The 16,924-nt window shown below is 38.7% G+C and overlaps 1 protein-coding gene across 8 annotated transcripts in view; it reads left to right on the plus strand.

Annotated features, from left to right (window-relative positions):
* The window catches only part of svila (supervillin a), a 340,124-nt gene that overhangs the window by 181,163 nt on the left and 142,037 nt on the right, over positions 1–16,924 (plus strand). For all 8 annotated transcript variants that reach the window (XM_072576064.1, XM_072576065.1, XM_072576066.1 and 5 more), the window contains one exon: positions 5,343–5,426. In XM_072576064.1, coding sequence (XP_072432165.1) covers positions 5,343–5,426 — 84 coding nt within the window. The remainder of the gene's footprint in view (positions 1–5,342; positions 5,427–16,924) is intronic.

Here is a 16,924-nt window from a genome sequence, read left to right on the forward strand (position 1 = left end):
ATTCTTATTCCAGTAATGTTTATATTGAGTTATATCATGTCTCAGTGTTTGTTATTTAAATGTCCTGCTACATCTATTGCAGGTAAACATGCCTGCCCTTCAGATGGGAATGATTTGTAAAACCTTAACATTGCCAAAAATGTCTTGAATAGAATGGAATTTGTATAATCATCAGAATCTGCATACTAATCTAAAGTAAAATGGAATGTGATTCTTAACAAAAAAAATTCCCCATTCACTTACAATTGCAAAATACTCTAATGATATCTAGCATTAATTATGGTCATGAGATTAGTGTAGTAAGTTATGCCTGATGCTTTGTTCGACCACAATTTCCATTATGTATCCATTCTTAAATCTTCCACAGATTTTGGATGAATGTCAATCCTTCTTAGTCATCTACCTTGTGCAAGTTTATTTCCATAATTTTTTTTCTGTATGATTTTCATAATTTATTTGTCAGCATAATAACCCATTGTGACATATTACAATGGTATGGTGACCAGTTCGGATGATAGATGCTGATCAACAGTGTATTCGGGATGAACATAGAAGGGAGGAGCTGTGGTAGGCCAATTGGCCCTTCGATCTTTCTCTGCTGATCAATATGATGATGATTGATCATTCAATTCAGTATTCTGTTCCTGCTTTTTCACTGAGCTCTTTGATCCCTTTAGCCCTAAAAACAATAACTAAGTCCTTTAGGAAAATTGTCAATGTTTTGGCCTCAAACACTTTTTCTGTAGCCAAGAATTTCTCAGGTTTATCACTGAGTGAAGGGATTTGTCCCAGTCTCAGTCCTAAATGGGCAACCCAAATCATGAAGTAATGACTCTTAGTTCAGTGCTCCATCATCATTGTGACCATCCTTCCTCTGTTTACTCTGTCTAGTTCTGTTAAAATTTTATTATTTCTAAAAGTTTGAGTTTCGCCCTTCATTCTGAACTCCAGAGAATATAACCAATCCAGACTGTATTCATGTGTCAGTCCTGCTATCCCACAATCAGTCTGACAAACCTTCATTGCATTCCCTCCATAGCCAGAACATCATTCCTCAGATAAGGAGACCAGATGTACAGAGCATTGTAGAAATACTCCTCAAATCAGACATCCTCCATGGAAAGAAAGTAGTCAGGTTAATGGTTTGGACTTTGACAGTTCATCCAAATGTTATTACCTTCTCTCCAAATATACTGCATGATCTGCTGAGTGTTTCAAGAATGTTTTAAATTTACCTTCAGATTTCCAGCATCTGCTGTATCTTGTTCTCTCTAATATTTTTATCAAATCATTTTCTAACCAAAACTTTTATTTAGCTTTTATTAAGCTTCTCCCATGGGTGCCAGCAATTCTGGAATTTTTATTTGTTTTTGACCCCTGGAGAAATTTTATGGAATTGAGGGATCATTGTTCTAATTTCTCAAAGGAGTAATAAAGCCTCCTCTTTAAAAGGAAACATTCTTGTTCCTCCCTCCCACATCTCATCTGTGTCTCTGCCTAGCTTTGTTATTTTGTTAATGGTGGCCTAGGCATTGCTCCATTAAGCATACTTTCCCCTGAGTTGTAATGTGACCATACTATGAAAAAGGACCTGATGCATGCAATTGATCAACTGGAGTTGCTCCCCAGTTTATAATTTGGCAAGCATCAAGGTTGCTGCATAAAATTATTCCTAGGTGTTTGAAAATACAAGTTGCATCTTTTACTACTGTCAATCCCAAACTATTATGTTATGTTATGTGTTATGGTTTCAAGACTTGTATAATTTTCTCTTGTGAATTTTGACTATGAACAGAAACAGCCATGTTAGTAGACATAAGCAACTACATTACTTCATATATCGTAGCCACTAGAAATGCCTATACAATGCAACAAAAATAAGCTTAACCTTTTTCTCTTCATGGGCAAAATACAATCCAGTCAAATACAAAGCAAAGTTTTTAGTTTTCAATTGAGAAATAAATAACCTTCGCTATGATAGTTGATAAAACGATAAGGTTTTTTCAAAGTATATACATAAATTATTGCAGGTTTATATGTTAACCACAGGAAAATGGCTTGGTAGAGAAATGAGGAAAGTAGTTAAATGTGACAAACATTGATTTTTGAAGAGGCTATCTGCATGAATAAATTAGTTTTGACATTCATATTTTTGACTTTGGGACTGTGCATATCAAGTTAAAATAGGGGTATTTATAAAGTTAGGTTGAGTGTGTTTTTAGCTGTTTACAGGGAAATTTAACATCTTGCTATTACTATGGCATGTAGTAATTTACCCCAAACATTTACTACAGTGATGTCCATCATTAGTGCTGACTTTCTAAAACTAATGTCTTTTATTAAGATTTTGTTTGGGGTTCAGCAAGCTATTTAATTTTGAAGGCATGCATTGCCGTACAATTTTGTTCTCCCAGATGCTGTAGTGTTACATTATAAGAAATTTCCTGTACCTCCCTGTGACACCTCCTGCTGATCCTGACCTGCATGCGCCTTTCCCACAGCTAACAGGACAAGCAGAAGACTTTCTTGCCAGTCCTTAGGGACTATTCTTAGGAATAGTCGAAGGAGGTGTTTGGAAGCAGACTAAGATAGCTAGTTGGATACTACAACAGCAACAACAACTTGTGATTCCATAGCAAAGTTTAATGTTTTAAAACACCAAAAGCACTTCATAGGAGTGTATGTCAAACAAAATTTGATATTAACCTTAGCGCAATAAGGAGCTTTCAGAGATAGATTTTACAGAGTGTATGATAGCAGAGAGGGAGGTGAAGAGTAGAGATTCGGGAAGAGAATTACAGAGCTTAGATATTCATTAACTGAACATACAAAAGAACAAAGAAAGAACAAAGAAAATTACAGCACAGGAATGGGCCCTTCAGCCCTCCAAGCCTGCACCAATCCAGATCCTCTATCTAAACCTATGACCTATTTTCTAAGGATCTGCATCCCTCTGCTCCCTGCCCATTCATGTATATGTCTAGATATGTCTTAAATGACAATATCGTGCCAGCGTGGGCGGCATGGTGGCACAGTGGTTAGCATTGCTGCCTCGCAGCGCCAGAGCCCGGGTTCAATTCTCGCCTCAGGCGACTGTCTGTGTGAAATTTGCACATTCTCCTCGTGTCTGTGTGGGTTTCCTCCAGGTGCTCTGGTTTCCTCCCACAGTCCAAAGATGTGTAGGTCAGGTGAATTGGCCGTGCTAAATTGCCCATAGTGTTAGGTAAGGGGCAAAAGTATGGGTCGGTGTGGACTTGTTGGGCCGAAGGGCCTGTTTCCACACTGTAATGTAATCTAATATAATCTAAAAAAAACCTCTGCCGGCAACGTATTCCAGGCACCCACCCACTCTGACGGTTGCTAACATAAGAATGTGGGTTCAAGAATGGACAGAATTGGGTACCAAAGATACTAAAATGTCCACATGAGGTTGCATTGATGGGGGTGTGCCTAAATAACCTAGAATGATTCCTCTAAGGATGAAGAATTTGGCTTCAAATTGTGACCTCAAGATGTGAAAGTTGCTCAGAACTTGGAACATCAAAAGTGTAGCTCACCATATGTTTGTAGTGAGAAATTGAAGTATGCAAGTCAATTTTACAACATTTTTTGTGGGGGCAGCCAACATAATGGAGCTGGATGTTTCTCTGGTGCAAAATATACATCGACTTAATTTAGACAGTTGACAAAGTGTGTAACTTTATCTTATTTTTTAAAATCTATTTATATAACTCATATAGACCGCATCCAAAATAATTACATCAACCTCAGGTCGTTGACAGTCTAAAAGATGTCAATCAGTGATCTATTCAAGCACTTTTCTAACCCCCATTGCATATTGTGATGAAAGTAGTTTCAATTTTAGTCTGAAAATTCCATTTATTTTTTTTGAATAACTGCTGCTGATGTTCGTGGATTTTCACAGGCTTTTAGATAGTTTAGTATTTAACGGTTTATATGCATGTGGTGTGTACATGCAAATCAAACAGTTTATGATGGCCATTGATCAATAAACCAGTTTCACTGTCTATCTTGCACATGAAAAATGACAACTTTTACTGAGCCATTAGAGAGCTGCAGATACCTGCAGCAACTCACCCTAGGCAGTTGAGCAAAAAGCCAAAGTAATACAAATGCTGGAAATCAGAAACAAAGGCAGAAATTGCTAGAAAAATTCAGTACATCTGGCAGTATCTGTGGAGAGAACGCAAAATTAATGATCTAGTTCCAACGATCCATCTTCAGAACAGTTGAGGTAAAATATTTGGAGAGAAAAGGAGATTTTTGGCAGGGTTAAGTTACTGTGTCTGCACTGGCTTTTACCTCTTGCGGGGGGGAGGCCATGGCCTAGTGGTACAGGTACACAATCCTTCATCCGAAATCCTTGGGGTCAGTTGTTTTTTGGATTTCAGAAAGAATTATATTTTCACAGTGAAATAAAAAAAATTTAGCAAACTGCAGACCCACGCTTAACTAGTATGATCGCCGAGACATAGTTGACGCCTACCAGTGCTGGGCCACGTCGCTACGTTACATCTGAGTGACGTGGGTTGAGTGGGTGTGGAGTTGGATCACCTGTTTGCACGCCAAACAACGTTGTTATATAGAAAAACACCTCATGAAAATCTTTTGATTTTGGAGCTTTTTGGATAAAGGATTGCGTACCTGTATTAATTTTATTGGACTGTTAATCTAGAGACCCAGGTAATGTTCTGGAGACCTGGTTTCGAATCCCACCCTGGCAGATGGTGGAATTTGAATTCAATAGGAATAAATATGAAATAAAGAGTCTAATGATAACCATGAATCCATTGTTGATTGTTGGGGAAAAAAACCTATCTGGCTCACTAATGTCCTATTGAGAAGCAAACTGCCATATTTATCCATTCTGGCCTACTGTGATTCCGGACCCACAGTGATGGTGGTTGACTCTTATCTGCCCTCTGGGCAAGTAAGGATGGGCAATAAATGTTGGCCTCAGGATTAGAATGGTGCTGGAAATGCACAGCAGGTCAGGCAGCATCCGATGTTTCGGGCACCACTCTAATCTCCAGCATCTGCAGTCCTCACTTTCGTCTGATAAATATTGGCCTGTCAGTGATGCCAATATCCCATGAATGAATAAAAATAACAGAAGAACCCTGTGTCAGGTGTACTCTTACAGAATTTTTTAAAAAATATTTAAAACCTTGTTGAAAAATGTATAAGAAATCTCTAAGTTTTGGTAACTTCATGCTGGTAATAATAGCCAAAGAAGAAAATGCCTGTAGGGTGTGGAATCCTTAGGTATGGAATTGTTACAGCAAATTGATTCTAGCTGTCTCTGCTATATTTTCATATAGCAATACAGTGAAAGTAAAGAATGAATGGTTTCTACAAAGAGATTCCAATGGCGAGACACCTTCTCTTATCAACTGGCCTTCCAGGTACTGTGGAACATGGCTTTTATTGTCATTTTCAGATCATTCCTAATTACCTAATTTACGTGTTTTCCACATTGCTCATTTGATCATTGTCTATTCCCTATATTGGCCAGCGTTTTATGTTGGACTCGTAGCTTCCTGGTAGAACGATCCACCTTGAAACTTTACACACTAAACTCACTGATCGCTTTCGTGTATCTCCATTATTAATGAGTTGGATTTTGAGTGTGCTTAACTAATCCTTACTTGGACTTCAAATAACACAAGGTTGTGTTAAATTCCTTGTCACTCACTAATCGTTCAAAGAACTCTCCCTTGTTGTTATTACTGTGAAATCCGTTGTTGTCTTTGGATACTAGTGTAAGTAAGAGTTGATCAAAGGGCCAATGGAGAAACTGCTCAAACAAGATTCTTATATGTATTCTTTAAACTTTAAAACACAAATCTGAACTGAAATGTTGCTTGCTTTGTTATTAATATAGTGTTTGTTTGCAAATAATGAAATTGATCTGATTTCTGTTAACTAATCATTTTGATTAGTGTTATGATTCCAGATGATGTGGCTAGTGGATAAGTCAGATTCAATATGAAATTTGGCTTGATAGAACATTTTTTAAAAATTTAACCTGGTGGCCTCACACTAACAAAGAAGCACACAAGGCTGCAGGTTTGGTTTTAACATTGAAACAGAAATCCAGAGGTATATTCCATCCCTGTCCAATCCATTGACTTGTCTTGACTACTTTCTCTCAGTTCCTATCGTGTGAGGCCTTTACCCTGCAATATTCACATAGTTGCGATCTTAAACTTTGTCAGTCTTTTAATGATCTGCATCTTACCAACCAAATTCTCCTAGCATGGATGTTTCACAAAGTAAACTCTCTCCCCCAGAGGTAATTTATTCCTTTAACTGTCCTGAACACACACCCTTTGTTGGGGGTAGTATATTAGTATGTTTAGAGGATTTGCTAACTAATAAAAGACAGAATTAGATAACAAGTTGTAACTAACAGAATGTCTTCGGGATCAATGCTGCAGCCACAATTATTTGAAATGTATGTATATTAATGAGTTGGATGGTGGAAGTGAATGTAATGTCAGCAAGTTTGAGGGTGGCATCAAAATAGTTGAAAAGGCAAGTAGTGAGGATGCAGAATAATAGAGACAGTTTAAAAGGGTGGACAAAAGCTTGACACATTGGGTATAATGTGCAAAAAATATAAGCTTATCCCACAAAGAATAGAACAGCTGAATATCATTTAAATGAGGAATTGTAGCAGAAAACTGCAGCAAGAAGCATTTTGGGTCCTCATGCATAAACCATAAAAAAACAAGTTTTTAAACTTAATGGATAATAGAAAATCAAAATTAACATTGGTCCTAATTTCAAAGAGAATGGATCATAAAAATAGGAAGATCTTGCTAAAATGTTGAGGCACTAATCAAACCACACCTGGGATACTGTAAATAGCTTTGGTTCCCTTACCTAAGGAAAGATATATTGGCTTTGGAAGCAGTCCAACAGGGTTCACCATATTGATTCCAGATATGAAAAGATTTTCATATGAGGCCATGATTCTGAGAGGTTGAGTAAATTGGGCATATCTTCATTGGTGTTTAAAACAATGTGATTCATTTGAAATGTATATGATTATGAGACTTGTCCAGTTAATGGTCCCTTTTTGGATGTGAACCCCCACAGTATTAACAAATTTCCATGAACACTCCAGTAGGCCTTGCAATTATCTGACTTCTGGTCCATGCTGGTTTAAAGTCATGGATCTGGAAAGACTGACCAAGTTAAGTATTAAACGCCTCCACAAAAGTAACCCAGCACCCATTGCTATTTTGAAGAGAAAAAGGATATTAATATGTGTAAATCACCCTCCAATAGGGCGCATTACTTCACAGGCAGAAAAGTCTTATTGGGATAGGTCTGGTGTTTTATTTGAAGGAAAATTACGTTTAAACTTGTATGGATCTGGTTCAGATATTGATAAGATGCAATCCTTTAGTCATGGAGAGATGAAGTAAAAAGGAAAGTAGTTATCGGCATCTGTCATGAGCCACCTGGGTGAAGAAGATTGATTAGATCAGGCACATTGTAACCATATAAGAGAAATTTGACATGAGCCTTTTGGTACTGTGGTAGTTTTCTTACCTCTGGTTTCAGGTCTCACCTGCTCCAGTGGTATGTCATAACATGTCTGAGCAGCTTGATCAAAAATATCTATTAGAGAAAAATGGATAGACGTAAATGACTTGTTAGAATTGTATAATTATTAGAGCACAAGAGGCTGTTGGTTGGCCTATTCAGTACATGTCAGCTTCACTGCAAGAACAACTCCGTGTGTTTTGGAGCCATCTTTGGATGGTTCTGCAGATGAGGAAAATCAACACAATTGTACAAAGGGGAATCTATCACAAGGAAAGAAGGATGCAAAGATTAAAGTATTCAGGAAATATGGGCTGAATGTTTTGACCACATTTCTTGGGTGGCTGACCTGTCGCTGACGCACCCATACCCACATTACAAGGCCAGAGCTTGGGTAAGGAGTTGGTGTCTGCCCTTAGCCCATAAAGGAGCAGTAACTGCTTCATAGGGGCCTCAATCTGCCCCATCACAATTTCAGATCAGTGTGGAAGGAGAGGAGGGGCAGTGTGGGGATATCAAGCTGAGCAGCACTGCATCTTTGACTCAGTGGGCTGCTGTGGTACGTACTTTGGGGACCCCCTGTGCTGCCAAAATTGTGCCGTCTGCCTATTAAACCATGCCTACCTATGGCCTCTTCAACACCATCCACCCTATTCTTCCTTTCAGTCTGGCTGGAAACCCAGCCAGAACCCAGTGGAATAATTTCTTCTTTAGGATTTTTATAATCTCTACAGTAGTCTGAAATCTTTTCTAGCACTGTTCAAACTACAGAGCTGTCAGCAAATCTGATTGGAAGTCCCTCTCTATCTCATTGAAAAGCAGGAAAAGCATTTATTTGCATGCAATTCCTGCTTTTTTCTAGCTTGGTGATTGTAGCTTCAGGGGATAACATCAAGTAAGTTAAATGCACAGGGATCTGAATAGGTTAGAATGGTAACTGATGAATTGCACTTGGCACTTATTGTGGAAAAATAGAGATTAATGAGACTGGAGCAGGCATAATAAACCGTGAATATAAATCAAGTGGTCCATGACACATCACACTAGAGGATTTTAAGGGTAATTATGGATAGTTTGCGTAAAGCAGCGGCTCAATACAGCTCTATATGTGTCAGCAGTAAAAAAGCTAATTCTATCCTCCTGGATCTGCAACAACCATGTTGGAAAGTGATAGGTTTCATCAATGTATCTAGAGTACGGTGTACAGTTATAGTTAGGCAGTGAAAAAAAAGGACTGCTTTGATATTGATGAGATATAAGGTGCTTTATGTCTGCAGCCAGGGGTGCAAATGTTCTGTTGAATTTTAACAGCACTGCTTTATTAACCATATTTTTATTACACGTCCTGCCTGTATGTGTTCACAAATGTAAGGGAATATTAAATTTCAACTGTGATAATGTGCTTGAGACTACACCTGTTTCAAATTTTAGAATGTGCAGCAAAGACATTTTTAAGTATTTCACACCAGAGCAGCCCAGGAAGTTAATGGACCAGGTTAAATAAAAATCAAAGGAGAATTGGATAGATATTTGAGGGAGTGAATAATTGAAAAGTGTTAAGAAATGGATAGATAAATGGCGTGATCTTGCGAGCAGTCAATTGAGGTAAACATGTTTAGGCTTGTACCGCATACCACCTTACCATCTTAACTTCTCTGAGAATCAAATGCAGGAGTGGGGGATTTTAAAAATTTCCTTCCAATGTTAATTTGAAATCCCGATTAAGGATTGCAGAAGTTGTCATTTAGCCACATTTTAGCCATAGAATGCCTAGGCTACTGTTTCTTTCTGTCATCAAAAATCCCGTATGAGTCAGGAAAACCAGCAGTGTTTGCCCTGGACCAATAAAAACCTTTCCTGCTCTTGGCCACACACGCAGCTTGGATCAGAAACTCAAACCGTTTCTGCCTCCACCTGCCTTGAAAAGGACTTTTTTTTTCTTCTTTTTTTCTTTTTCCCCCACACTACCGCCTAACTGCGGTAGTGCTTATTTTTTTCCCCAGCACCCATGGTGTGTGTGTGTGTGTGCAGGTGTGAGACACAGTGAGAGACACAAAGTGCACGGATCTTTATTCAATTTCCACCATCACGAAGATAGGAAAACACCCGGGTGGCCAGTGACAAGCACTGCCCTTCACATCAAAGGGCAATGCTGTGTGATCAAAACAGTGAAGGGGAGGGCAGGGACTAAATCAAAATAGAGTTGGAGGAGGAAATAATGCACTCCACTCCCTGCGGCACCCACCTCTCCCTGAACAACTCCAGGGTGTTGGTGGACACCGCGTGCTCCTTCTCCAAGGACACCCGGGCCCTAACGTAATCGCGGAAAAAAGGACTTTTTTAAAGTGACTGCTTCCATTACTGACACAATTAAGACGAATGTGTTCCATCATTGTTATATTGAACCAGTTAGCCCATATGTAAAGGAGACATGCATGAAATTTAGAATAAATGTGTTTGTACAGACAGCTGAAGCTTTTTCTTAAGTATTTATCTATGCACTTTTTCACTGAAAGGTGAAAACCAGACAACCCACTGAAGAATTCTTTGCATATCTACACACAGTAAATTCTATGCATTCAACAATGTCAACAAATTAATTTACTCAATTATCTAATCAAGAAACTAGACTTTGAGAGTATTTTGTTAACCTCCTTGCTATATACTGGTGCACACCCAAGCCCTTTACTTTTGTGTGTTACCTCAGTTATTCCATTTTTTGATATTGTCAGCAGTAGTCCTAGGTTGTGTTAAAGATCTTGCCTATTTAATTGACATCTGGAGCACTTACTTAGTCTCTGGTTTTGATAAGGGTATGTAGGGAGTAACTTTGTACAATCATCTTCAAACAAAAAGGTGGTGTCTTCTAAACATGTTTCATTTTGCCTCTGAAAACCACCACATTGTTGAGGTTATCTAGGCTAAGGCTGAGTGATTATCTTCCATTTTTAACCATCAAATCAATGAGCCTTTACAGCTGTAGTGAATGTGACGAATAATCTATTTTACAGTGCAGTCAGCAGACTATTCAAGGATTTGATTTGAATTCCTGTGTGAAATTAAGTACAATAGGAGAAGGGTTCAGAAAAATTGACTTTTCTGAAACATCAATGAGAGAAAAATCTGAATTGATAAAGTTTCTCTCATCCCAAAAGTAAAATACTGCAGTATTTAATGAGAGTTCATGCCATAACAACCTCAGTAACATTTATCACCTGAGCTTGCTGCATAATAAAGGGAGACGTGGACTCTTACTATCAACATCTGCAGATTTCCTAAAATCTCTTACAGATAGTTTACCAAGGTCAGTTTTGAAACATTGGTATTTCTCTCAAATTGTTGTTGCTTAGATTCACTTACGACAGCTTCAACCAAGAATTGGGATCGTGAACGAAAGACTAACAAATGATGAGCAATAAGAACAAAGTGCTGGGCAAACTCAACAGATCTGGAATATTTGTAGAGAGAAAAGTTAACATTTCGAGTCCAGTGTGTCGTCTTCAGCACTGAAAGGGGCTGGAAAATGATGGTCTTTATGCTGTTGACAAAGAGGGTGGAGAAACAAGTGAACAAATGGTGCACAGAACAGTAACCAAGGAGAGTGCCCATGATGGAGGAAAGGTAGAGATGAACACTAGTGTCAATGGTAGGTGTTAATAGTGAGTGCTGTTCAACTAACATGAGAAGGTTATGGGAAGTAGGCGTCACTGGATAGGCCAGCATTTATTGACTCTTCCTAGTCACCCTATGGATGATAGTGTTGAACTGCTACTGTCCTGGTGTGTAAGACTACCAACAGTGCTGTTTAGAAGGAAGTCCCTGGATTTTGATCCATGAATCTGTTGCCCTCCTGCTGAAGATAGAGGCTGTGGATTTGAAAGGGGCTTTTGAAAAAGTCTCTGATTTACTGCAGTGCAGTAGATGGTACACACTGTAGCCACTATAATTCAGTGCTGAGGGGAGTGAATGGTGAAGGAGATAGAGGAGCCCAGTCAAACAAGCCACCTTGTCCTGAATGGCATCAAACCTCTTGAGTGTTGTTGGAGCTTCAGTTGTCTGGACAAGAGGATGTTATTCCCTCACACTCCTAACTTGTGTATTGTAAGTGGTGAACAGATATTGGGGAGACAGGATGTGGGTTACTTTCTTAGAATTCGAAACCTCTGACTTGCTGTTGTAACCAGAGTATTTGAATGTCTGGTCCAGTGCAGTTTCTGGTCAATGGTAGCCCCCTACAGGATGTTTATCGTGGGACATTCAGTGATGTTAATGTTGAACACAAAGGGGTAACCTGTTTTCTTTTAGCTATCATTGTTTGGCAGAAGTGTTACTTGGCATTTATCAGCCCAAGCCCGGATTTTGTCTAGATCTTCTTGCATTTGGACATGGACTGCTTCAGTATCTGAAGCGTCATGGACGGTGCCGAACATTGTGCAGTCATCAATGAACATCCCACTTCTGACCTTACGATGGAGTCAAGGCCATTAATGAAAGAACTGAAGCTGGTTGGGCCCAAGACACAACCTTGAGGAACTCCTGCAGTGATTACCTATGGCTGAGATGACTGCCTCCAGTAATCAGAGAGCCATCTTTGGCAGCCAGTCTCCAAAATATTTCTTTAAGGTGAAAGTACACAACAAGAAAAGTGGCACAAACATAGCTCATAAAAGAACTTAAGGATTGTAGTCATTCAAAGAAGAGTTATATAAAGGTGCTGGAAAAGGCAGCAAGCCTAAGGACTTGGAGCAGTTAAGGATTCAACAAATGAAAACCCATAGGTTGATTAAGAGGGCAAGAGTAAAGTATGCGCAAAAAAGACTGTAAGAGTTTCTATAAGTGTGTGAAAGAAAAGGACTAGTCAAAACAAATGTAGCACTCTTGCACGCTGAAAAAGGAGAAATGATCATGGAATATAAGGAAATGGCAGAGCAAGTAAACATTTACTTTTCTCCTATCTTTATAGAAGATTGGTAATATTTTTAGAAGTGATGGAGAAGCAAGGGTCTGTTGGGAAGGAGGAATTGAAGGAGACTATTATAGGTAAACAAAAAGCACTAGAGAAAATAATGGGACTGAAAGTTGATAAATCCCCAAGGCCTGATAATAAAATATGACAAATAGGGCAGGAGTGGGCAATTCAGCTCTTTTAGCTGGCTCTGCCATTCAGAATGATCATGACTGATCATCCAATTCAGTACCCTGTTCCTGCTTTCTTCCTCTACCCTTTGATATCTTTTGCCCTAAAAATTATTTCTACCAACTTCTTGAAAACATGTGATATTTTGGCCTCAACTGCTTTCTGTGGCAGAGAATTCTACTGACTCCCCACTCTCCGGTTGATGGAATTTCTTCTCATCTCAGTGTTAAATGCCCTATCCCATATCTCTGGTCCCCTGGTTCTGGACTAGCTGATCATTGGAAACATCCTTTCTGCATCTACGCTGCCTAGTCCTGTTAGAATTTCATAGAATTCTGCATTCTTACATTAATTCTTCTAAACTCCAGTGAGCAAAGCCCTAACAAAGTCTAGTCTCACTTCATATGTCAGTCTTGCCATCTCAGGAATCAGTCTGGTAAACCTTTGTTACACTCCCTCCACAGCAAGAGCATCCTTCCTCTGATAAGGAGACCAAAAAACGTCAAAATCAAAGCCTCTGTACAGTTTAGGGCTGGGTGAGACCTTGTAGATTGATTGACACTATCCAATAAAATACTGATTTGGTTGACTGCATATTTATGTAGCGTGAGCCACATTCCAGGAGTGAAGACTATACGTCAGTAGGGAATCTAACTTCTCCACAATGTGGAAAACCTCTTCTAGAGGCTATATTAGCAGAACTGAAAAATGTTACAAGCTGTTTTTTCATAGTGATATTAAACTCCTTTAGTGCTGTTACTTTTTGTATGGTTAATATTTTTGTTTGTTTGACACATTTGCAATATTTAGAGCCGTTTTGTTTCTGGTTCTTTCCTGGAACAGGGGTTGTGAAACATTTTGCCACGTTGGAAGCTACTTTATTTAAAAAAAAGTATTTGCTCAATGTTTATAAATTTGCTGTGTAAATTCTGATTGGAAGTTATACTGTTGCATGAAAAGTTGCAGAGATTAGCAAAATTTATTATCTATGATGCTGCACTTTCCTCCATCTGTTTCAGAAAAAAGGTAATAGGATACGTAAAGCAACTCAGAGTGACAGCTGTGTAGAAAATTGGAGATCAAAATCTATGTCCATATTGTGCCACTTGAGTAATCTGAGTAACGCAAGTTAATTAACATAATGATACAGAATTATTTGTAATGAATATTTCAGCAAAAATCTGATTAAACACCAGAGGCCTCAATAGCAGACACCACCCCGGTGTTAAACCTTATACAGACAGAACTTCATGCCAAATCCAGCAAGAAATCTGCACTTTGAGATGAAGTCTGAGCTACTTGGCCACATTCCACTTTCTTTCTCTCCATTTGCAATGCTGTATAGAGCACCCCCAGAATATTTCAAAATTTAAAATTTGACCAATTTTTAAATAGCTGAGAAGAAAAAGCTTTGTATTTATGAGTTTAAATGCATTTCTATGCACAGTGGCAACCCCTTCCCCCTCTAGTAATCACTTACAGTACAGCTATTTGCACCACAAGTACATACTGGTGGTTATGTCCCAACCAAGCCTTTATCTAACCCATCTATGTATCATTCTATTTCTTTTCCCCTTCATCTACTTTTCCAGTTTAGATTTGAATGCACCTTTTCATATTTGCTTTAGTCAGTCCATATGGTAGTGAGTTAAACATTCTACTGTTCAGTGATTAAAGCAGATTACTGAATTGCCGACAGGAATTGTCAGTAACAATCCTCTCAGTTAAAAAAATGGCTCCTATTTCTGGACTCACTAACATAGATTTCATGGGATGCTCTTCTGAGTAGAGTTTTTCAATTTTTCCATTTTCTTTTTTGCTACTGTATAAACCCACATTGATCATTATACCCATTCTTGAGAGGAACCCAAGAGCAAAGCAGATCTAGATTGAAGATCTCTTGCTAAACTGATCTTTCCTGAGTTTGGTTGCACTGTTTTGCCCTTGATGCCCTTGATTTAATTTGTTCTGCATGTTTCTCCTACTTTCAGTTTTTTTTCTTCTATTTTGGACTTTAAAGTTTGGTATCTTTGTTTCAAAGCTGTCTTTTTATTTTGTTGTTGTTTAAATTTAAAAATCTGCTTTTTTTTTAATGGCAATCTTAGTGCTTCTGTTAAAGGTGATTTTCCACAAGTTTTCTATAGTGCACTATTTCCCACACATTTTTGATGCTTCTGGAAAGGTTAGCACATGGAGTGAGATTTCGGTTTAAAACTTTGTTTTTATCTCAATCTCTGCCACTTTGTAACTTGTGGTACAATATCCACACTGTTCAGTTCTCCATGCACCTCTGAAGTCCACCATAGGTTCATCAGAGAAGACTTCCAAGAACCTAGCAAAATCACCAATATACTTTCCAAAGATTATGCATTTTTTAAAAATTAGCTTTGAGTGTTATCTTGAATATCCTAGCCAATATGTAACAGTTTATCATCTTCTTCTTCTTGTCTAATGTGAACAAATTCTAAGATTCTTTTGTTTATTGAGACTGATCTGTGCCAGTACTTGACAGGCAGATGAGGTGAACCAGCCATCTAAATAAAAAGCATGGGAAGTACATGAAAAGGGAAGGTACAGAGATATTTATTTGCTTGAGTAAATTCCTGCTAATGATGGCCCATGTTTTTTAACAATATATTGGGACTCTTATTATGCTAATATCATTTGGTGTAAATGGTGTGACTGTGTTATACTATTAATAACCATATTCTGCTAAATTATGGATTGTTTGTTTAAGTTCTGTTGATGTGGAAGGCAGAAGGCTAAATACTTGTAAATGAATGACCCCCTGATCAGCCCGTGGGCTGATAACTAGCTCCACCAATCCCTGACTACCGTCCCTTTTAATGATCTTTTTTCCTTCTCACTTCACCCTGACCCAGTCAAAAAAATGAAGTAATTTACAATAGGAATCCTAAACTTCGTTTACTGTTATGCAGTTACTGTATATATTATAGTCCAGTGAGTTTTTGTGCTAAAGTAATGCAAACCAAATAATTATAATTTTAAATTTGCAGAGCAAGGTTTGAATGCTTCAAGACTATCAAAAATATGTATTATAGTGGCTATTTTATTATAGATAATTAATGTCAGTGGATACAAATATTTAAAGTGATTAAGTATTAGCGAGTTTTGAGAAGATTTGTAGCTCTGTTTGAGGTTCTGTATGTAAGTTTGCTCGCTGAGCTGCAAGATTTGTTTTTTCAGACGTTTTGTCACCATACTAAGGAACATCATCAATGAGCCTCCGGTGAAGCGCAGGTGTTGTGTCCCACTTTCTATTTGTGTTTAGGTTTCCTTGGGTTGGTGGTGTCATTTCCTGTCTTGCCCATGGGAGACTGATTAGCAAGGTTAGATCTCATGGAATAAAGGGAGAACTAGCCATTTAGATACAGAACTGGCTCAGAGGTAGAAGACAGAGGGTGGTGGTGGAGGGTTGTTTTTCAGACTGGAGGCCTGTGACTAGTGGAGTGCCACAAGGATCGGTGCTGGGTCCTCTACTTTTTGTCATTTACATAAATGATTTGGATGGGAGCATTAGAGGTACAGTTAGTAAGTTTGCAGATGACACCAAAATTGGAGGTGTAGTGGACAGCAAAGAGGGTTACCTCAGATTACAACAGGATCTGGACCAGATGGGCCAATAGGCTGAGAAGTGGCAGATGGAGTTTAATTCAGATAAATACGAGACCCTGCATTTTGGGAAAGCAAATCTTAGCAGGACTTTTACCCTTAATAGTAAGGACAAGTGTTGCAAAACAAAGAGACCTTGGAGTGCATGTTCATAGCTCCTTGAAAGTGGAGTCGCAGGTAGATAGGATAGTGAAGAAGGCATTTGGTATTCTTTCCTTTATTGGTCAGAGTATTGAGTACAGGTGTAAGGAGGTCATGTTGCAGATGTCCAGGACATTGGTTAGGCCACTGTTGGAATATTGTGTGCAATTCTGGTCTCCTTCCTATCGGAAAGATGTTGTGAAGCTTGAAAGGGTTCAGAAAAGATTTACAAGAATGTTGCCAAGTTTGGAGGATCTGAGCTACAGGGAGAGTCTGAACAGGCTGGGGCTGTTTTCCCTGGAACGTCAGAGGCTGAGGGGTGACCTTATAGAGGTTTACAAAATTGAGGGGTATGGATAGGATAAATAGATAAAGTCTTTTCCCTGGGGTTGGAGAGTCCAGAACTAGAGGGCATAGGTTTAGGGTGAGAGGGGA

This window comes from Chiloscyllium punctatum, chromosome 8 (genome assembly GCF_047496795.1).
Source record: "Chiloscyllium punctatum isolate Juve2018m chromosome 8, sChiPun1.3, whole genome shotgun sequence".
NCBI lineage: Eukaryota > Metazoa > Chordata > Chondrichthyes > Orectolobiformes > Hemiscylliidae > Chiloscyllium > Chiloscyllium punctatum.